Source organism: Ovis aries, chromosome 11 (assembly GCF_016772045.2).
Source record: "Ovis aries strain OAR_USU_Benz2616 breed Rambouillet chromosome 11, ARS-UI_Ramb_v3.0, whole genome shotgun sequence".
NCBI lineage: Eukaryota > Metazoa > Chordata > Mammalia > Artiodactyla > Bovidae > Ovis > Ovis aries.
In genome coordinates, this window is record NC_056064.1 from 55,229,087 (window position 1) to 55,251,824 (window position 22,738).

At 51.4% G+C, this 22,738-nt stretch overlaps 1 protein-coding gene and 1 long non-coding RNA gene across 8 annotated transcripts in view; one reads left to right on the plus strand and one right to left on the minus strand.

The window, feature by feature from the left end:
• Window positions 1–22,738, minus strand: part of SAP30BP (SAP30 binding protein) — a 32,793-nt gene that overhangs the window by 5,278 nt on the left and 4,777 nt on the right. For all 5 annotated transcript variants that reach the window (XM_027974085.3, XM_060395861.1, XM_027974084.3 and 2 more), the window contains 3 exons: window positions 7,175–7,217; window positions 2,452–2,540; window positions 327–418 (listed from right to left, as the gene is read on the minus strand). In XM_027974085.3, coding sequence (XP_027829886.1) covers window positions 327–418; window positions 2,452–2,540; window positions 7,175–7,217 — 224 coding nt within the window. The remainder of the gene's footprint in view (window positions 1–326; window positions 419–2,451; window positions 2,541–7,174; window positions 7,218–22,738) is intronic.
• On the plus strand, window positions 13,341–21,822 carry LOC121820660 (uncharacterized). Of its 3 annotated transcripts, XR_009595644.1 has the most exons (3): window positions 13,341–14,306; window positions 16,415–17,576; window positions 17,771–21,822. It is a non-coding gene; the product is annotated as an uncharacterized LOC121820660 (long non-coding RNA). The 3 variants fall into 3 exon arrangements; XR_006061314.2 differs by having other exon boundaries at window positions 16,415–21,822; XR_009595643.1 differs by having other exon boundaries at window positions 17,305–21,822.

Here is a 22,738-nt window from a genome sequence, read left to right on the forward strand (position 1 = left end):
ACCTGGGGTGACCATCCAGACAATCCCCTCCTCGTACAGCTGAGGACACTAAGGCCTCAGGTCATGCTCTCCAGGAGGAGAGAGGGAATGAGAGCCCAGGCAGGCCCCACCCAGCCCACGTCTCGCGGCTTCCCCTCTGCACCTGCTGCCTGGCTCTTCAATGGCAGACGAAGCCTCAGTGAGGTTAACGCAGTCTGGGTGATGGTCTCTCTGGGCTCAGCTGGGATCTGAGCCGGGCTTCTCCCTGCACCTCTCTGGAGGCATTCTTGTCCCCAGTCCAACATCACTCCTCCCACCGCCCCCCTGCTGGCTCATGGAAAACTCACCTAGGATTCCGAAATTCCTTCTTCCTCTGGATAATGTAGTTCATGTCCATCCCCTCCTTTATCTTCCGCTCATACAGCTTCTGGATCTTGTCCTACGGAAGGGAGACAGAAAGACGATGGTGACGGAACCTCTTGCAATCCCAGCCTGTGGTCACGTGCTGTGGACACGAGGACCTGGAGGAGCTGAGTGAAGCCCTGCTCCGGCCAGACGGTCTTCATCCACCCAGCGCAGACGAGACAGATGGAGACCAGCCTGCTTTCGCTGTGCTTTCTCCTGATCCCCTCTCGGTGGTCAGCAGTGGGAGGAATAAGAAGGTGGAGCTAGAGAAGCCATGGCGAAGACAGTGAACAAACCCTCACTTGGGAATCAGCTGCTGAATCATCTGAAGAGGAGTTTCAAGAGTTAGTGTTGACAGGTGGGGGCTGAATGCTGGATTTTAATTTTAACACGGGGTTAGTCAGACCCAGCAGGAGACCTGGGAAGGCAGGAGGAGAGGTGTCACAAGCCTCCCCAGTGTCCTCTGAGGGGAGGCTCACTGCTGGCCGGTCCTTGCCACTTTACCAAGAGGCATTGCTGGGGGTCAAGAGCCAAGCCCTGCTCTGGCTCAATGGGAAACCAGAGAACCACCTGGCGGGGTCCAGGCCAGTGTAACAGGTGTCCCCAGGCCCACAGAGATGATGCTGGCAACAGATGGCGTCAGGGCTGCCCAGGGAGTTGAAGAGGCCCCAGGAACCCGAGCCTCAGGGCAGGGCTACCTCTGAGGAGGGGCAGGCTTACCCAGCGAGGCTGGCGCTAGCCCAGGGCAGGGTCTCTCGGCAGCCTCCCCTACTAGTGGCAGCTAAACACAGACTGTCCAGGAGGAAACCACTTGGAGTGCTCTTCACCTGCAAGAGGAGGTGGGCGGGGGGCGGGAGGGGTGGCTCGCCTGAGCGAGGTCCTCTGGAACATTAGGAAAGGTGACTCACTCCTGTCAGGAGTCAAGACTGCCCAGGGAAAGCACTGAGCTGGGGAGAGAGGTCTGTAACACGCTTGCCAGGAAGAGAGAAGCCGAGCGCATGCCTCCATGTCCTCGCTCTGTGGGTGATGGAGGCAGGCCTTCCCGGGAGGCTCAGCAGGTGGAGGCACCGCTGTATCTTACAGATGACTTCTCTGTGTGCCCTCGGCTGTCAGGCTGGTTCTTCTACCTCAGGGGAACTAAAACCTTTGCTCATGGTTTCTGCCACTAGCAGGATCTAAAAAGGAGAAACATTTTGATCTTGAAGGCTGGGGCTGGCTATCTCTGCCTGGTGGCTGCTGGACTGTCCTTACAGGCTGCGGCTTGCTGCCTGGAGTGTGAGCGACATGGGGCCGGGGGTGGGGTGCTATGTGGTGGTGATGGGGAGACGACTCAGCAAAGGGAACGGATTTCCAGGAAGAGAAGGGACTGTGTGCTGCAGCCCTGCCCCGCTCGGCACCCACCCAGGTGGCCGCATTCCAGCCCCAGGCCCCGTTAGTCACCCCTCAGTCGGCATGTGCGAGGGCTTGCTGTGTAGCCAGAGGCCCCACTTGGGGGCAGCCATGGGTGTCTGCCCTACTGTAAGGTCCCCTTCAAAGGGGAACACGCAGAGGGACAAGGAGAAACCGCCACTGAGGCTGACAGGGAGGAGTAAGGCCAGCTGTTCCCTGTGGGCCTGCTCCCGAGGTGACCGCACTCCACACTCCATCTCCGCAAGTCAGGGATCATCAGACAAGAAGCCCATGAACTGCCATTTCAGGAAAACGAGGGTTGAAGTGTACGCATTCACATGCTATGCATTTGCATTCCTACTTGTTTCCTGAACATTCTGATGACCCCTCAGGTTCTTAGCCAAGTTCCTTCAGAGACATTCCCTGAGCTCAGGGATGCCCAGAAAAGGCATGTTGTTTGCTCTGCTGGCAGTGTCCCGGGGCAGGCAGGGGCCCGGCTGAGGCTGCAGAGGCAGCCGGGGCTAGGGCGCCGGCTCCTAGGAGCGGCCTAAGCGAGGTCACCAGGACTGCAGGCTCCTTCCCACTTGGGCTGTTTCTTTTCCAGAAGCCACTTAAAGTCAGACCCAGCCAGACACCTGCCCAGTCTGCACGGGCCTCAGCAGCTGAGCGTGTGCGTACCTGTAAGTGGTTTGAGCACCGGCCGGGGGGTTCCGGAGGGATCTTGATCTCATCAGGTGACATGTTCCGGACTCTTTCAGAAAAGGAGGCTGTGGAGAGAACAGAGGAGTTCTGTGGGTGCGCGGGAGGGTCAGGGTGGGGGCCCGACATGGACAATAAAAAACCCTTCAAGACAGGAAAGGCACAGAAAGCATTTTCAAGGAGAGATCACACACTATAAAATAGTAAAACAGGGCATGCGGAGTGGCTCTCGGAGGGTGCATCTGAGTTGAACTTAAATGACCTGAAGGAACCGGTAGGTGCAGTGGGGAAAGAAGTTCAGGCAGAGGTCATGAGCGGCCACATCACAGCCGGGCCCAGAGGAAAGACTGTGTCCTGGGGGTGCTGGTGAGTGTTTAACACCAGCTGGGAAGTGGGAGAGGCAGACCCACGACCCGCAGCATCTGCCCCTTTCTCTGGTGTAAATTCTCCCGTCACGGCCAATCAATTTCAAGCTACCAGTGTGAAGTCATGAGCTCAGGGCTGGGAAGACATGCACACACGGCTGTGCCTCCCACGGGCTCTGCCCCTGCCACACCCTCCCAGGATCCCGGGAACTCAGAGCTGCTTGGTGCTGTCCCCCCACCTCAGGCTCTGCTACCCAGGGTCCACCACAAGCTCAGGGTTCCCTGGGATTCGGGACTCAGCATTCAAAACTGCTTTGTACATAAATGACATCTATTCAATACAAAATGACCTGCTGGTTATTAGCTTTGGGTCCTTCAGCAGTAAACCAATCAACCCTCACTCGGTCCACTTCACTCCTGGGAACAAAAGGCCTGATTCTGCAGTGAAGACCCACAGCTCCCAAGGGACAATTCCCTTGGCGATGTGCCCCTGCCCACCCAAGTTTCTCTCTCCCTCCATTCCCCTCCCTGCTGCCTCCGGCCACTCTGGCAACTGCAGAGTCGTGCTCTGGATCACCCAGACAATATGCTACTTGTTGTAAGACTCTGTCTGTGCTTTTTAAGACGTTCGCTCATGAAAAGGACTATACAATGAGCAAACAGCAGGCGGAGCAGGGTGGGGCAGGATGAAGGCAAAGAATGAACCACCCAGCACCACTAACACCCAGCAAGTACTCACTGGGTACCCGACATGTGCCGGCCCTGGCGGGACTCTCTCAGCCCCCAAGCGGCCGCCTGGACTGCCAGTGGATGGCCGGGTGAGCCTGTCCCTTCTTCCCCGGGGCTGGATTAATATTTTCTTAGCAGATAAGGTGCTTTGATTTCTGCTTTGAGCTTCACTTCTCAGCTGCTGCCAAATGAGCCTGCACACACTGCGGTTGGAGCTCAAGCCCAGGGACCATCTCCTAACAAGTCTACAAGCGCCGATTCTCACTGTTGGAGGAGCCTCCCTGAATGTGCCCCAGAGCAGGGCATCGGTGTGTCATCCTGCTGTGGACCAAGACACCAGTGCAATCTGGGAGCACGTTCCACCATGGGGCCGTGTGCTTCTCTTTGCTCAGCCCCTTCTGTCTCCTGAAGCAAGGGTGACACCTTGATCTCATCCCAACTTCCTCCTTCCTCCCAGCCCTGGGAAAGGCAGGAGTTCCAAGCCCGAGGCTCAAGAAGGCTGCAGAGGCCGGCTGAGAGTGGGATTACCTGGGCTGTGCTGGTTCTTGCGTTTTGTAAGCATCAGCACCAAAAGCCAGGAAGGCCAGGGCAGGCTCTGGGTGCACAGCAGTGGGAGACGGCTTCCCTGGGGTGGGGAGTGTGTCTGTGCACGTGACAGAGAGACAAAGAGTGCCCTTTGGCATTTGCCAGGAAAGCCTTTTGGAAAAACAGGGTGTGACGCTGTTGCCATTAGCAACCCAACCACTCAAGTGGTACAGTGTCACGGGGAGGGGAAGAGGTCCCAAGCTTGTGGGCTAGAACTGGGCTGGGAACAGGAGAGTTCCTCTCTGGAGCAACAGCGAATGAAGGGACACATTCAGGAAACGCGGTAGAAGTTTCTCTTGCAGATTTCAGGAGCAATCTTCCTGCAACTCTGTCCTTCCTCTCAGAATGCATCTAAAGCAGAAGACATCAGACCCGCACATAGGGTGGTTGGAGCCGCCACAGAGCCTCAAATCAATCTCCCTGGAAACACATCGAGATGTGTGTCCAGGCCCTCAGGGGCAGCCCAGGTCTGTGGCTGCTCTGGGTCTGCTGGGGTGTTCTGGGCGGGCACCGTACTCAGGCTCTGAGAAGGGTGACGTCAGGGTGATTCACCCCGGGTGCACGCCCAACTCACAAAGCAGCGCAGGTATCCACAGCTGCCAGGCATGGATTTGCACAGGAGTGGCTCGTCAGCGGGGCGTGTTTAACGGTGGGAGTGAAGGCACGCCTGGTGGATGCGGTGGGGCTGGAAGCAGGAGGCAATGGAGTGTCTCTGCCTCACCAGAGACACAGAGAACTCGAGTGGATGACCACCCCAGGGCCACTGCTCCAGGACTGCCCACGGGGATCCTGGAGGGGAGGACTGGGTGTCCGCTCACCTGTCAAGCAGCTACAGTGCTGGGGAGCCCTCAGCCAGCTTCTCTGCTCCCCTTTGCTCCATTAAACCTGGGCCTGTCTACACAAGTGAAAATGCTGTCCACGCCAGCGGAGCAACCTGAGTCCTCCAGCCAGAGGCACGGATGGAAGGCGCTGGGCCCAGAGAAAGGGGGGACAACCAGGGCGCCATGAGCGGAAGCCACTCTGCAGGTTGTCCACCATCTCCTCAGTGAGAAATGGGAACAGGAATCCAAACTATGAGGCTTTAAGTTTCACCCATGTTTTCTATGGGAGAATGGATTCAAGAAACTGGTGTAACCCCACAATGAAATATTACCAATCAAAAAAAAAAAAAAAACCATGGATATGCTCAAAAACATGGAAGGGTCTCAAGAACATTATGGGAAATGAAGAAGCCAGACAAAACAAACAATGAGTCCGTCTGTATTAATGGTTCCTGGGCAGGGGCAATTTTGCCTCCAAGCTGACATTTGGCAAGATCTAGAATCATTTTTTGTTGCCGTACTTGGCAGGGAGAGGAGATGCTATTGGCCTCTAGTGGGTAGAGAAAAAGGAAGCTGCTAAGCACTGTGTAGCGCACAGGCCAGGCCGCCACAACAAAGGGCCACCCAGCCCTGAGGGCCCGCAGTGCCGAGGCCAACAAAGAAACCAATGTATGAGAAACTCTAAAGAGACAAAACTATACTGATCACTGCTGCCTGAGGCCAGAGGAGGAAACGTGTGCAAGGGACACTCTACAGTCACAGAGACATCTTCAGGACTGCGGTGGGGGTTCCATGCTATGTAAGCGGCACCTCACAAAGCTGCTTTCAAACAGTGACAAGGAGAGGAAAAGTCAAAGCTGTTTATGGGCGAGTTTAGGGCCGAGATGGCTGGAGCCCACGCACATTCCTGCCAAGCAAGTGCCGCTAGGAGGAGCAGAGAGTGCTGCCTGGCTGCGTTCCTGGGGGGAGGCTCTGCCCCGAACCCGGCTGCAGTGAACAGCAGGGACGGGCAGCGGGGAGGGCGAGGCTGCAGTCCAGGGCCGCCCCGCAGACCACCTGCTTGGGGAAGGCCACGGGCTTCCCAGGGGGCTTGCTCTGCTCCCTCTGCCTGTGAAGCCAACTGCGCCACCCCTATGGCGCCATTTTCCCAAGATCAGGCTCTTTGGTTTTAGGAAAATTTGTTTTTTTTTTCAATAGGAGAGGAAAGACTCATACCCCATTCATCAGAAAACCCCGGGCTGAAGGGCAGAATCCCGCTGAGCATCTAGGCTGCTCCACGTGGTCAAGGTCCTACCCAGTCCTTCCCTCAGGAGACAAACATAACGAATGACGTTCACTTCCTTCAGTCACGATAACCAGAATGGGTCCCCACCTGCCATCCCTGCTGAAGGCATCTTGTCCAGAAAAAGGACAGGTCGGAGGGGCTGCCGGATACAGCATTTCCAGCCTGGGGCTCCCCCGGGCAGGGCGAGTGAGCCGCAAAGGCGCCATCTGGGAGAGGGGAGCAGGAACTCCGCTTTGTGAGGATTAATGGAACGGGCGGGAAGAAACGGGCAGTCTCGCCACAGAGGGGGAGGGCCAACCCCCCAAAATGTGAGGCTGGGCCAGGCCTCGGGGGAGCCCTGACAAAGTCCATGGCAGAAATGAAAGGAGTCAAGAGACCTTCTGAAAGGCTGCAGAGGCTGGGCTAACCCGGGGCTGGGATGACACGTGGGCTGTGTTCCAGAACCGTAACCGCCCTAGCCAGTTACACAAAGGGCCCCAGGCTCCAGGGCTGGGAGGCATGCTCCCTCCCGGGGACAGAGCAGCATGCCAGCAGAGGCCACATGCTTGCACCCTGAGCCCGTGAATACGCCAGCAGAGAGGCTCGGGGGGTCCAAGGCCGGAGGCCAGGCGCAGAGCACAAGGAGAACAAGCTCCCAGCTAGAGGGGCCCGAGTCCCTCTTGACGACACTGGCAAGTGACCAAAGCTCCGTGAGATGCACCATAAATACGGTTTTCAAAGAACTGTTCCCTGGGTGTCTCACCCAGACATCTTAGGAAATGCCAAAGGCCCTGAGAGTTAGAGTCTAGAGACAGGCTCGCAGCTGAGCTGCTGCCTCGGCAGCAGCAGAGAGAAGCCACCTGCGTGGCTGGAAGCCAGCTGGCTCTGGGTGAGGCTCAGAGACCTGCCCCTGGTACCTTCCACCCCAGGGTACTCACCAACTAATTCCTGGGGATCTCGCTTTTCTACTTCCGGGTTATCCTGTAAGAGAAAAAAGAAAAACACAAGGAGTAAGTGTGGGGCTCCCGACCCAGAGTCACTCTCCTTACTGACACCACTCAGAATTTTTTTAGGAAGGAGAAAAGGTGGAAGCATTGCAAGGAACCTGGAGAGTGAGCCAACACTTTGGGGGTCCTGAGACCCCTGAACCTCCAAATATCCCTTCTTCCTTCATCAGAGCAGCTGGGATGCTCCAGCCACCTGCTTCAGTCTCTCCTCCACGGCCTAAAGCAGTGACCAACACCCCTAATGCCAAGGAGAGCAACCAGCAGCCAGCCAGCCATCACCTGCAAACCTGCACCCTGCCCAGGGCTCCCCCGGGCCTGGCAAGCCGCCCCAGAACACAGCACCTCCGCCTGGCGCCCAGGAAGCAAGAGGTGGCTAGAGAATCTCAAGACCAAAATGCAAGATACCATCTCCTCCCAAGAGATTTTTCTCACTTTCAGGTTCAGCAAAAAAGGGAGGCTTTATCACAAGGGGGCAGTTCACGGAACTGGGAGCAGGCAGGCAGCAGACCTTCAGGGAGTCAGTCACACACCGCCCTCAGGACAGCCCAGTTCAAGGCACATGGCTCTGTCTCCCAGCTCACCTGCTGGTTCTCTTTACACTAGCTCAGTCTCTCCAAAGAAAGCTCTCTCTAACCCTTCATGCAAGCCCCTGCCCCCAGCACCCACTTCCACGCTGTGTCCTCTGTTCTGGAGGTATACAGAGCCCTAGGGGCAAAGTTTTCTCATCAGACCAGTCCGGATCTCACTGCTCAAAGCAAAGGCTTCCCTGCTGATCCAGTCGTTCCAATGCAGGGCGCACGGGTTCAATCCCTGGTTGGGGAACTAAGACCCCCATGTGATCCAGTTCTGGCCACGGTCACATGGCTAGGCACCTACTTTCCTTGCTTCTGCTGCCCCAAACACACAATGGTAAAAACATACCTGCTCTCCCCATTTCTGGAGAAACCGAGCCCCTCAGCACAGGTCGGGGTCTCAGGTACCATGACATGGTAATGATCACAATGGCAGAAGCTGTGCTCACGAGGCTGGACCTTGTGTCCCCTCCCTTTGGTCAGCGAGGGAGGAGATAAGACAGCAACAATCGTGGACCTGATGGGCACGTGGAGGGGGCTGGGCAGTGCTGTGTATGTCACTCACACGATACGACTTGACACCAAGGTGACGTCTCAGAAGGCAGGCACAGGGAGGCCACCAACCCCCCACCCCCCAGGCTCTAAGACCAGAATAGCAGTTCTTAACCTCCTTCTCCAAAAAGTCCCTAGGATAGGCCAAAACCCCCTCATTCTTTGGAACACTGCAGCTATTCATTCGACCTGGATGGGCATAACGTCCAGGCCAGGCTGCTTAGCAACGATCGCCCCCAGTCACCCGCCCCCTGCCAATCAGGTGGGCAAAGTGGAGGCAGCTCCAGAGGGCTGCCGCACCAAATTCAGGTTGGTCATCAATCAGCTGCTCCACAGAAAGTGGGTCTCGGCGGGCCCCACAACGATCCCTTTGTAGCTGTGACTCTGGGGGAACCCAGGCTAAAGAGTGTGGCACACTGGGCTGTAAAAGGTCCTTAATTCTCCCTCCAGGGGACAGCTGTCTGGGTGCTCACTGTGGGAAAACATCACTTGGACACATCCTACCTCCCCTCTGGGGCCATCTGGCTGGTCCCACAGGCCTGATGCATTAACCCTTCAAAGGCCTCCTAGGGTTCTTTCCCAAAGCGCTGCCCTGGGCCCTTTGGAGGCCAAAATGCAGAGCAGCATGGAAGGAGGCAAGCCAGCCACGTGGGAATTCTGCTGCCTGCTCCGGGGGCACAGGAAGTTAGTCACCAGACAAGTGAGAAGTCTCTTCAAAGGAGAAAGGACAGGTTCCTCGGTTCCTTGTAAGATTAAAAGGTGTGAGGTTCCTGGGCCTGCCTTTGCCGGGTGATGGGAGGTGGAGTGGGTGGGCAGAGGCGGGGATTCCTGCATTTCACAAGAGCCTGGGCTGGCTTAGCTGAGCTTTATTTAGTCACATCTTGGGGAGAAAAAGAGATGATGGGGCAAAATCACACACAGGAAGTCTTTTTTCTACTACTTTCAGGCTTTCCTTTTTTGACCTGGCTCCTCATTTTCTCCCAGATTTATCTTTCTATACATGCTCCCCTCCCCAAATTAACCTGGTAGTTGGTTTCAATAGGACAACTAGTCTCTGCTTTTCTACACTCACAGCGTGCACTTCAAGTCCCATGAAACTACGGCCTCTTATTTAATTCCAAACCAGCACCCCCGGAAAGAAGTTCTGCACCCTCGCCCCTTCCCAGCTGGACTCCGGCTCCACATTTTCTGCAAGCACAGGGATCCGACGGAAAGCAAAGACCCTCCTGCCTTGAGACAACCCCAAAAGCCAAACACCTAACTGAGCCTCCGCAGGCTAGGAGCCACAAACTACAGCAAGGCTTTGGAATCTCTGCTTGTTGAGATCCCCAACTTGCGTCACAGGCGCCTGTGTGATTCCTAAGGCCCTGGAGAATCCGAAAATGGGACTCTGTGCCTCCTGGTGGCCACACCTTGTTACGCTTCAGCAGGGAATTCCTCTGCCCTCTGACGTGGACCAGAGGGCTGTGGGTTTGCTGAGCTCCTGGGCATCTGGTTTGGTACCAAGGTGCCCCTGAAGAAGAAAGCCGATGACCCAAGTGCTTCCAGATCCGAAAGGAGCCTGACCCCCCGCTGCCCCAACGTGAGCCTGAGAGGGGCTGTACTAGACGCCATAAGGACCTGGAGCCATGGCAACACATGCTCTCGGAATGGAGTTGGCTGCAGGACATTAGGGGATGCTGAAGGAAGTCCAGCAAGGAAGGAGAGTCAGGGCGTCCGGTGAGACCCCTGAGGACAGGCGTCAAACACCCCAGAGATGCTTTTTAGAACCACTTATGCTCAACTGTCCATCAAGGCAACTTTCATCCAATGAAAGCTGCTTTAGGGGTGAGAACGGGGCTCCACATTCAACCCAAAGACCCATAGGAACAGTCATGCCTCAGATACCAGGAATTTAGCACAAAAATGAACAAAGTGCAGGATAGTTATCTTGGAAGCCAGCCATGGTGCTGGAAAAAACAACTGATGAAGTATTTAAAAGGGCTATCTCCTTAGGAGATTGAAGGAAGGTTCACACATTAAACTGCCAGCAGTTCAAGAAACCGGTTTGACAAAACCTGCTAGTGAGAGACTTGGTATATCCTTAAGGCAGGAGGGGAGCAGGAGAGGACATGAGCAAAAAGCAACAAAAACCCACTGTTCCTTTCCTTCCCTCAAAGCAGGGTTTCAGAAGGCTCAAAGGACACCTGCCCTGACTTGCATGAATCCACCCTCCCTGGCCTCCAGGTGGATATTCTGTTGGCCACAGAAATGAACTCAGCCTGGAGATCCAGTTATCAGACAGATGACTGTCTGCATCAGCCGGGAGGCATGAGTCTCAGAGACCTGGACAGACCTGGCGTGACAGCACACGCCCCCTCAGACACCCCAGGGGGCTTTTCACCCGGTTCCTCAGGAAAGTAGAGACAGGGCATCCTGCCTGGGAGAGCACTGCACACAGCAGTTCCCAGGGGGAGAGGCCAGGCAAACCTGGTTTCTGCTCTCCAGTTCAAGTCCTGTTCAGACACAGGAAAAACAAAGCAAAACAAAATCCGCATCGTCCCGCGGAGCCAAGTGAGAAAGGAGGAAGGAGAACCCTGACGCCTCTCTTCAGACCATCTGCACCCCCTACTCTCCCAGGGCTTAAGTCCCTCTGACCAGGGTGTGAGGCAGCTGCCATGGGCTGGGGCCGTCCCGGGAGGGCTGTGATCTGAACCTCACAATTTTGGTTTTGCAGTTAATCGTGTCTGAGACTTGGAAGAATCTAACAGCCTTGTGGCAGGGGCCGCATTTTTAGGAATTACGGAATCTGAGATGTGGTTCCCCCTGCAGAGAATGTAAAACTCCAGCCACCGGCAAAACCGTGACCAGAGCAGAGGAAGGAAGTGAAAACAATATGTCTCCATGACGCGCGACAAGCGGCCACGGGAGCTGCAGGGTTTACTCAGCAGAGGAGCGGCAGCTCCTGGTGACAAGGATGGAGGTTTATTTACAGCCAACACTTCATGAACCCTTCTGAGAGCCAGCCCCACAAAGTGCACTCGAAGCTCTGGGGTCCAGCCTGAGACAAGGCAAGCTGGCAGCTGGATTCCGCCAAATCTAAACTCTGCCTCTTCTCCCCACGTTCGGGAGCACTATGCACAGAGAAAACCCTCTGAGCAGAGGGCAAAGGACAGCCGCGCCCCACTCCAGGGGAAAGAAATGTTCCAGACTAGGTTTTCTGGCCGATGATGAAATGCTGCATCTTAAAAGTAGGGGGCAGCTGGGGAGGCAGATCAGAGAAACAAAGCCTCCCAAATCCTCTGTCCTCTCAGACCTGGGGCTCCTGAGCAGTTACAAAGCCCTGGTGACGTCGCACTCCATGAGCAGAGATCCCACTTAAAAAGAACCCTCACTGTGGCCTGAGGCCCCGGGCACGCTCTGCTGGCCATGTTGGCCTCCTCCCCTGCACCAGGCTCCCGGCAAGGCAGCTCCCTGGATCATCCCGTCCCCCACTCCGGCCTAGGAAGCCCCCTTTAGACTTCAGACCTCCACTCAAGGAAGCAGGCCTCCACCCCACCCCCATCTGGCCAACGAGAGGACACCTGCCCAGTTCTGTGTTCTGTCTTACTTACCACTGTGTTCCCAGCACCTGCAACAGTCAGTGCCCTGCCCACAACAGGTGCTCAAACACTGATCACACACACACACCCCCCGCCACACACCCTCCCCTCCTTCCTGCCGCCACCCACACCTAACCAGCCAGTGGTCAGTTTTTCTTCAGCCCAGTTTAGGGTTTCAAAGCAAACATCACCTGCAGCGCTTGAACCGCCAGACTCCAAACCTGTTCAAGTCCACAGGGAGTTTCAATGTGTGGACTCGACATCAGAAAGAAAGGTAGCAGAGGAGCTAAAGGAGCAGAACTGCAATAGACGCTGGTGACAGGATAGGCTGGGAGGTGTGTGTGTGGCGGGGGCAAGCACCAATACTGAATTTAAAACACCTTAAGTCTACCTTGTTGCTTCTGATCTGAAGGCAAAAAAAAAAAAAAAAAAAAAGAATTACTGTAAAATTAATTCATCTATTTATTCCACAAATAACTTATCAAGCATTTATTACGTACCAGGCAATGGGCCAAACACTGGGCATGTGAATCGAACAGAACTCAGTCTTGGAGAATAATGTTAGGTATCATGCTAAACACTTCAGTGAAAGATCTCATTTAGTTCTCATGACACCCTCGTGAACTTGTGGGCAGACAATCCTGCTGTTTCAAGAGCCAAGGAAGCCCCGAGAAGGCTGCCTGAAGGCTTCAAACTGATGGACAAACGAGGTTTTCTGTGACACCTGAGTCACTTCAGGATGCCCAGAAAGCAGCCATTCCAAATGGCTCCAAGCTCCAGAATAAAATCATCGTGGTCTGACAGTGTTGGGGGCATGGACCGAGAGGCAGGAACCCCAAGACTTAGCGGCCATCACTGAACCCAGCGCCGAGTGGGGGCAGCCCCCTGAGGCGCAGACCCCCGGCAGGGGTTGCTTTACCTACACACCCAGGAGAGCCCAGGAGAAAGCCCATTTCCTTCAGTTGTATCCTGATGGTTAGGACTGGGCCACTGCCACGGCAGGCTGCCTGCCTGCGGATGGAAACACTCAACTTATCAGAAAAATGGGCGGAAGCTAGTGGGGCCATTTCGGATTCAATGGACTTGCCTTCACCCCCAGCTCACTGCTGGGAAGGCTCAGCTCCACAAGCAGAGAGGTTTTTACAGGAAAGGGTTAAACAGGCGTCTGCCAAGACAAACTAAGCCAGCTCCAGGGCTGGCCTTGGAGATGGAAGCAAAGGCAGGGAGGGGGGAGGAACAGTCTCTCTGAAATCCTGGCTTTGGTAATGCCCATGGCTCCGCATGGTGTTGAGCCTCTGTCACGTGGACCCACCCAGGCTCCATGTGAAGGCAAGCTCTGGCTGGAGCCACCTCCCAAGGGGAGACTATGCTGACTATTTCAAACAAAACCACAGATCTGATTCAAGACACTTGAAGATGCAGAGGGGGGATTCTTTATCACCTAGGAAGCCCAATTTTAATACAAATGAGTAAAATCCTATCAAACCAAGGAATCCTACAGTAGCATCTCAAGGGACATGGACTGAAGCAAGAAACAGAGGTGAGAAGTGCCGGATCCCTAAAGACAGGCAGCTTCCCTTCTACAACACAAATTTCGAAAAGCTAAGTCCTCACCGGGGAAGGAGGCACCCAGCCACACCTTGGTTAGAAATCCGTGGCATGTGGCCCCGAAGGGAAGGAAGTCTGCTGGGGCCTGCTCGGCTAATGGGCGGGTGGACCGGGCATGCAGCGGCTCCTTCTTGGATGCAGAACCGCGCAGGGGCAGGGTGGGGCGCCTGGGAGTCTCCACTTCAGCTGAGTGGGGCAAGTGCAGTCAAGAAGGTCCTGCTGGCAGCTGCGGGGCTGCCAGGATGGGGGGTGAGAGGGACAGTAGTGGTCCTTCTTCCCTTTGCAGGAGATCACAACTCCCAGCAACCACAACGTTTCTCCCAGCGGTGTTTTGGCTACACCTGTAGCCAAGCTGCCTTCTGAAGGCGGCGAGACAAAGGACCTACCTTGAATTTCTTTCAATCTGGACAAGAGAACTATTTGCACAGCTCGCCCTGCCTCTGTCCTTCTGTCTGCTGCTCAGATCAGATATCACCCAGATGGACTTGCAGACCCTAGCCTGGGGTGGGTGGGTTCTCCCTGGTGTGCAAATTCTGTCACTTACTCTGTGAAGACCACCTCTGCCTTGTTCAAGAGCAGCCCAAAAGAAGGCCAAATGGCCACTCACTGTGGTGAGAGCAAGACAATGCTGGTGGTAAACAGGCCTGGGTATTTTCAACAGTTCAAAGGCCAAACACAACAGCCAGAAGACAAGACTGGATGGCTCACAAACCGGGAATGGTCAAGGGCCATTTCCTTCTCTGCGCTTAGGTGAGTCATACTTTTTTTTTTCTTTCTAATCAGTACTTAAAAGGATCATGGGTCTGGAAGCCACAACACCGGGGCAGGCAGGAAATGAAAACCAAGATGGAGGGACCAAGCATATATCCTCCTCCTCATACCCTAGACAGAACTCACCAAACATTAACATACATCCATCAAGTCTCATAACACCACCATAAGGCAAACTATTATTTCCATTTCACAGAGGAGCAAACCGAGGCAAAATACAATGAAGTAGTTTCTTGCCTGTAAATGTCAACGTTGGAATTCAAACCCCAGCCTGACTGCAAAGCCTAGAAATACCATTTCCCAACTTATTGCCTCCTCCCTTGAGACTAGGAGGCTGTGAATAGCCACAATTTCTATGAAACCCTTGGTTCAACCATTGGAAAAAGTGAAAGTGTTAGTTGCTCAGTTAAGTCCGACTATTTGTGACCCCATGAACTAGAGATAGCCAGGCTGCTCTGTCCATGGAATTCTCCAGGCAAGAATACTGGAATGGGTAGCCATTCCCTTCTCCAGGGGATCTTCCTGACCCAGGGATTGAACCTGGGTCTCCTCCTGCATTGCAGGCAAGATTCTTTACTATCTGGGCCACCCAACATTGAAGAGCCAGGAGGTGAAATTCCTCTCCAGCAATGACTCCACAGCAGGTCACAGGCAGGCAGGTATTACACCCTCCACTTAAGGAGAAGATGGCCAGATCTATTATCTTTTAACTATAGTGATCAGGGGAAACAGCTCAAGAATTCATGGTGCCCCAGTGAGTAATGTCTGAGTTTACATGAACGGAAGGGCAGGTCCTGAGGACTTAATCACCTACACACTGGGTGCTGCCACCCCGTCCTTAGCCTAGAGACTTCCTGGGCGCTTACAGAAGAAATGCTACTAAATCCTGAATCCTACTGAGCCAGCCTCCCTTACTGGGTGAACAATCCCGCAGACTTCCAACGAGAACTTACATTTTAAAGAATGAATTATTTCTTGTGACTTGTGTGAAGAGCACGGCACATTTCCTGTCTGTCAGGGACTCTCACTGAAAAGAAATTGCCTATACAACACTTTAGCCAACAACTACAAAAATACTTTCATATTTTGCTATTCTGATGTGCCATTTCTGGATTTTATCTTAGCTGAATATATGAGAAGGACTAAGAGAACTGGTGTGAAAAAATGTATTGTTACTACTAGAACAAACGTTGGTGAATCTCAACCTCGTCATCATTCTCCATTTGTTGAAGGTATTTAGAAAACTATAAAAACAATCTTTCCTATAGCAGTTCTATTGAGATATAAAACCCACCTGTAATTCTCAGGTGTAATTTTTCATTTATGTCATGCTATTATAGAATTAGGTTTCCCAGGTGGCTCAGAGGTAAAAAAAATCCACCTGCCAATGCAGAAGACACAGGTTCGATCCCTGGGTCAGGAAGATTTCCTGGAGAGGGAAATGGCAACCCACTCCAGGATTCTTGCCTGAGAAATCCCATGGACAGACGAGCCTGATGGACTAGTCCATGGGGTCGCAAAAGAGTCAGACTAAAACAACATTATAGAATTACCCAGACTACTGCAACACTGAAGATGTTTATAATACAAACGAGAACAAAACCGGATACAAAATAGTTACCCTATTACACAGGCAAACCAACAAAGATGGAAGAATGAAAATGGCTACACTGTCAGGATCATGGTATTCGGTGATTTTTTTCTTTCATTAAATATTTAGTCTTGCTATTATGATAGTCTGACAACAAGATACACACAAAAACAAAACCCTGACAAGATAACCACCAGAAAAAGTGCCATATGACCCTTTCCATGTCAAAGACCTCTAAGAGGCCCACATTTAAACTCTAACAAGATAACCTTTGCTCTCCCATCCTGAAAAAGAATTCTCAGTAAAACAATCCACAAGGGAGGCTTCCCCAGAAGCTCACCAAGCAAAGGCACACAATGGCCCATCTCCGCTGGCTGCAAAGACCCTCTGGTTCCTCTGCCACCCCCACAGCCTGTCTCTGTAGTATCCTTCAAGATGACTAGAACCCTATGCTGCTTGTTCATGAAAAGTCTGGCGTCTCCCTTTCTGATTCCAGAGGTACAGCCAACAGACCCAAAGCCCAGGGAGGAAAGCATCTTGCTCTGCACGGATCCTGCGGAAGCTGGCGCCTCTTTCCTTGCGTGGTCACTAAGAGAATGCTGGCAGGCTCCTGAAGTTTTTCCTAGAATGGGTGTCAACAACAAACTCCTGGGAAACAAGCTCTGTGGGCTGCTTTCAGTCTCCAGGCCTTTGATTCTGACATTTTCAAAGATCATTAATAATGCTGGGATGGGGAGAAGCGGCTGGAGAGGACAGGAAGAGTACAAGTTATTGAGTCAGTTCTGCCCTAGGCAAATCCTTCATCTCAATTCCAGGTCAATTAATAACACTTGGTGACCAGGACGCTCGTTCTTCTTGAGGGAGTTCAGGTGTGTACATGCAGCCACTGAAGGCAGAAGCCCACTCACCCTGCTGAGCCAGGCCTCCACCAAGCCCTACTGCTCTGAAACTCTATGAGTATCCACCAATGCAGCAGTGCCACACTGCCAAACTGTCCATCAAGGCACCCCAGGAAGTGGCCATGAAATTTATAAATTTCAAGGGAAACAGCAATTACTCGACATCTTGTCTGATACCACACTAATTTATGGGTTGTTTTTCCAACGAGGCTACACTAAATTGTGGGGCTTTCCAGGTGGCTCCGTGGTAAAGAACCTGACTGCCATTGCAGGAGACGCAGGTTCAATTCCTGGGTTGGCAAGATTGCCTGGAGACAGAAACAGCAACCCACTCCAGTATCCTTGCCTGGGAAATCCCAGAGGAGCCTGGCGGGCTACAGTCAAGAGTTAGCCACCGAACAGTAACACATTAAATCACGAGGACACTGATGCTGACCGTTTGGAGAACATTACTTACTGAACAGAACTGTTATTTCTTTTGGCCTAGGAGTTCTGTGAAAAATTCCTGTGACACCAAGGATGCTGTGAACTGAGAAACTATAGTAGCTTCTGACCTCCAGGATGGGGACGTAGAATCAGACTGCCGAACGTTGCTCAAAACTCCATCTCAGGCTGAGAAAGAAGACATTCCTACACATTCTCCCCTATCGCTGCCACCACTGCCTGGTATCACAGCCCTGACTTCAGACGTGCCCAGAGTGGTTGAAGTTTGCCTGTTGGCCCACAACTGGATGGAAGCCACGCCAGCGCTCAACCCAGGTCTTCCGACTCCAAACCCACTAGACTGGCTCTGGGTTGTGAATTCCCCATTTTTGCACTTTTGGGGTTTAAAGGATTATTGAAATGCTTTCTCTGAACTGGGGTTGTTCACGCCTTTTAAAAAATGCTGGAACAATTTTTTTCTCCACCCAATGTCACCTTCTTGACCCAGAAACACTATTTTGTTTTGACAGATGTTTGCTCCTTGGGCTTGGAGGATTCCTTCCCCGGGTCAAAGCCTGGACCAGCGCGCCTCACCCCGCAATGGGAGGCTGGGCCTCCCAGTGAGTTGCCCACAGGCTGCTCCAGCTCACCTGTGCCAGCTCATCAGTGCCCGTGTTTTGTTTGCAGAGGAAGACAGCGTGTCAGGGACAGTGGGTTGAGTGGAAATACCTTTATCTACAGGAACAGTGGGAGTGGGGAAAAAATAAACAAGGGGAAAAGTTCCAGGGCAACCAAGGTAAAACAAGGACAAAGGAGGGTGGAGAAAGGGAAACTTGTGGGCCAAGGGCAAACAGATGGAGGAAGCACTTGAGCTTCGGGGGCCCATCCCTGCGGTGAGGAGCCAGAGGGCTGCCCCGCCCAGTCTGCCTCTGTCTAGGACAGCAGCGCCACCTTCTGTTCAGTAACCAGAACACCTGAGTCTGGCTGCTTGCTGAGGCGAGGTGAGAACAAGATCTGATAAGTGCCCCGCGTCCTGCTTCCTGTGGGACACTCTGTCACCTCCTCCAAGCCCCTCTTCTCTGGTTTAGGGCCAACCCCAGGGCCCGATCCCTGCCACCCTGGGCTGATGGATCAGGAACACATGCTCCCTCTGTTGGGGGAGTAGGGGGGTGGGGGGCAGTGGGACCTGGAGAGTCTCATTTCTTCCTCAAACTCCCAAATACGGGACTCTGCACTCATAGGTCAGAGAAGGCAATGGCACCCCACTCCAGTACTCTTGCCTGGAAAATCCCATGGACGGAGGAGCCTGGTGGGCTGCAGTCCATGGGGTTGGTAAGAGTCGGACACGACTGAGCGACTTCACTTTCACTTTTCACTTTCATGCATTGGAAAAGGAAATGCCAACCCACTCCAGTGTTCTTGCCTGGAGAATCCCAGGGACGGGGGAGCCTGGTGGGCTGCCATCTATGGGGTCGCAGAGTCGGAGACGACTAAAGCGACTTAGAAGCAGCAGCACTCATAGGTAACTCCAAACATCAGCGGGATAAAAATGAGGGCTGTTTCCAGTCTCCGTATTCTACTTTTGTATTCCCAAAGTCAACAGATAATAAAGTTGGAAAATACACAACTTTGCTTATCCACAATGCCAAGTCCTTTCCAAAGAAGCACCTTGGGGGTTTACTCCAACTCAAACCCTCACATTTCTTTTAGGACACTGGTGACTAGTAGTTTCATAAAAGGCCCAGAAATAGAGTTCACTACCTCCTGAAGCAGCTTGACCCACTTTTGGCCTGAGAAGATGGGTGGTTCTTTGTTCAGTTCAGTTGCTCAGTCGTGTCTGACTCTTTGCGACCCCATGGGCTGCAGCATGCCAGGCTTCCTTGTTCATCTCTAACTCCAGGAGTTTACTCAAATTCATGTCCATTGAGTCAGTGATGCCATCCAACCATCTCATCCTCTGTCGTCCCCTTCTCCTCCCGCCTTCAATCTTTCCCAGCATCAGGGTCTTCAAATGAGTGAGTTCTTCGCATCAGCTTCAGCATCAGTCCTTCCAATAAATATTCAGGACTGATTACCTTTAGGATGAAGTGGTTGGATCTCTCTCTAGTCCAAGAAACTCTCAAAGAGTCTTCTCCAACACCACAGTTTAAAAGCATCAATTCTTTGGCGCTCAGCTTTCTTTATGGTCCAACTCTCACATCCATACATGACTACTGGAAAAACCATAGCTTTGACTAGATAAACCTTAGTCGACAAAGTAATGTCTCTGCTTTTTAATATGCTGTCTAGGTTGGTCATGACTCTTCTTCCAAGGAGCAAGTGTCTTTTAATTTCATGGCTGCAATCACCATCTGCAGTGATTTTGGAGCCCCCCAAAATAAAGTCTGTCACTGTTTCCCCATCTATTTGCCATGAAGTAATGGGCCAGATGCCATGATCTTAGTTTTCTGAATGTTGAGTTTTAAGCCAACCTTTTCACTTTCCTCTTCATCAAGAGTCTCTTCAGTTCTTTGCTTTCTGGCATAAGGATGGAGTCATCTGCATATCTGAGATTACTGATATTTCTCCTGGCAATCTTAAATCCAGCTTGTGCTTCATTCAATGTTGTACACATTTCTCATGATGTACTCTGCATATAAGTTAAATAAGCAGGGTGACGATATACAGTCTTGACATACTCCTTTCCCGATTTGGAACCAGTCTGCTGTTCCATGTCCAGTTTTAAGTGCTGCTTCCTGACCTGCATACAGGTTTCTCAAAAGGCAGGTCAGGTGGTCTGGTATTCCCATCTCTTTAAGAATTTTCCACAGTTTATGGTGATCCACACAGTCAAAGGCTTTGGCACAGTCAATAAAGCAGATGTTTTTCTGGAACTCTTGCTTTTTCGATGATCCTACGGATGCTGGCAATTTGATATCTGTTCCTCTGCCGTTTCTAAATCCAGCTTGAACACCTGGAAGTTCACAGTTCATGTATTGTTGAAGCCTGGCTTGGAGAATTTTGATCATTACTAACATGTGAGATGAGTGCAACTGTGCAGTAGTTTGAGCATTCTTTGGGACTGGAATGAAAACTGACCTTTTCCAGTCCTGTGGCCACCGCTGAGTTTTCCAAATTTGCTGGCATATTGAGTGCAGTACTTTCACAGCATCATCTTTTAGGATTTGAAATGGAAGCCCAACTGGAATTCCATCACCTCCACTAGCTTTGTTCGCAGTGATGCTTCCTAAGGCCCACTTGACTTCATTACGTGAAGGCAAACATCTTCCCTGAAATTCTCTGCATTACTTGAGTTCCGCATGCGGCTGCCACCACCCTGCCCTCATCCGACCTTCAAACAGACAGAACTTCCAGCAATGCCCTGGTCTTCCCTCTCCCAGCTCCTTAACTTTCTCCACCTGACGTCATTTTAAGTCCCCTCACCTCTGCTCTCCTCAGAGAGAGCACACTCCAGTTTAAAATGCGGCTTCCAAAATCCCAAAACAAGCCCAGTGACACGTGTGGCTGGCCTGGGAAGTGAGCCAAGGGGGCGCTGGTCATCACAACTAACTACTGAAAGCTAAGTGTCTGTTACATTTTGTTAATCCTCATGAAACAAACGAGGCAGATTTGATGATGCAGGTTTATCATCCTTGGGATGCTCTGCTGCCCTCAACATGGCTCAAGACCCCCATGAGGCTAGCAGCCAATGGACATGCAGAGGGCAATGAAAGCAGCTATCAGTTAACTAACATTACCCACCTAAGATTTTTGGTTTTGAAGAACAGTGGTTCTCAAAGTTGATCTGTGGACCCCTGGGGGTCTACAGGGTCAAAACTCCTTTGTATAACACTGAGTAAGATATTTATTTGCCCTTTTCACTGTTACAGGACTTCCCTGGTGGCTCAGATGGTAGTGTCTGCCTACAATGAAAGAGACCTGGGTTCAACCCTTGGGTCAGGAAGATCTCCTGGAGAAGGAAATGGCAACCCATTCCAGTATTCTTGCCTGGAAAATCCCCTGGATGGAGGCGCCTTAGTAGGCTAAAGTCCATGGGGTCGCAAAGAGTGGGACATGACTGAGCAACTTCACTTTCACTGTTACATTTACAGAAGTAACAATGTAACTTGTTGTCCCTTTAGAATAAACTGAGGCAGCGACACAGAGTTAGCAATAGTTAATTTTCGATTAAAAAAAAAAAGTCAATTTTACTTAGGAATATCCCTGGTGAAGCAGTAAAAATGATTAACCTTGATCCTTGACCTGAGTTTTTTTTTTTTTTAACATTTTGTGTGACTGGGTTACAAGCTGAACAAGCTGCTTTCTTCATGGAACATCATTTCCGCTTGAAAAAGTAACTGACAAACTAGTTATTCAGACTTACGTAGTTGGCAGGCATTTTCTTAAAGACTAAATCTGTCACTCTCTCATGGTTATTTACTGGCGATAACATTCATATTCTCTAGTAAAGACTAGAATCTGAGAAAATACCTACTTCCCACTGTGAGCATGATCGCTGTCTGATATTTATTGACTTGTCTGATGAGATCAGTAACGTTGTTAACAAATAAGCATCTTTTTTTGACACTGTAGAACAAAATGTGTCAACATTTAGGGGACCCACATAATGCAGTGAGCCGACACTGTCCAAATCACCAGTGTTTAATGATGTGATATCAAGCAGGAGAAAAACAGGCATTTATAGTGGGAGAGACCCAAGGATTTTAACCAAGGATTGATAAGGATTCACATTCCTGATGCAACTAATCTTTAGGAAACTACCATCTGCTGAGTTTTGATGAAGCGTCAGAGTATACCCACAAGGACTTGTAGGGCTACCAAAATACTGTTTTCCAATGACCTGCCTGCATCAAGCCAGAGTTTCCTCAAATTCTTCAACCAAAACAACATAAGGCAATAGACCGAACACAGAAGTAGCTATAAGAACCTATTAATAGCTGCCTATTCAACTAGACATTAGACATTAAGGAGACTTGTAAAATGCTAAAATTTTGTTCTTTTTTTTGGTGATAATTTCTCATAAAAATGTTACTTATGTTAGTATGTAATAGGTATGTTATTTTAAAATTAAAAAAATGTATTTAAAACATCAAAAGATAAAACCAAAATGAACAGAAGTTCTTTGGGATTCTTGCTTTTGACTGTGTAAAGAAACCAAATTGGTGGGTGGGTGGGAGGTTCAAAAGGGAGGGAATATATGTATACTTATAGCTGATTCACACTGTTGTACAGCATAAAGTAACACAACACTGTAAAAATTATCCTCCAATTAAAAAAAAACACTTTTGAAAAGTGCTATAGTAAAAAATTAAAAGCAGATCTTAAAAAGCCAATGTAGGAAGAAGGGCCATCTAGTGGAAAAGAGAGTTATGACATCAACTCATTTGCTGACAGAATAAACGACATCTCCAGCGACACATCCTAACACTAGAAACTTCACATACTTAAGGCAGAAATATGCAAAATTAATGGTTTGAAAAGCAAAAGTATTGTTAAAT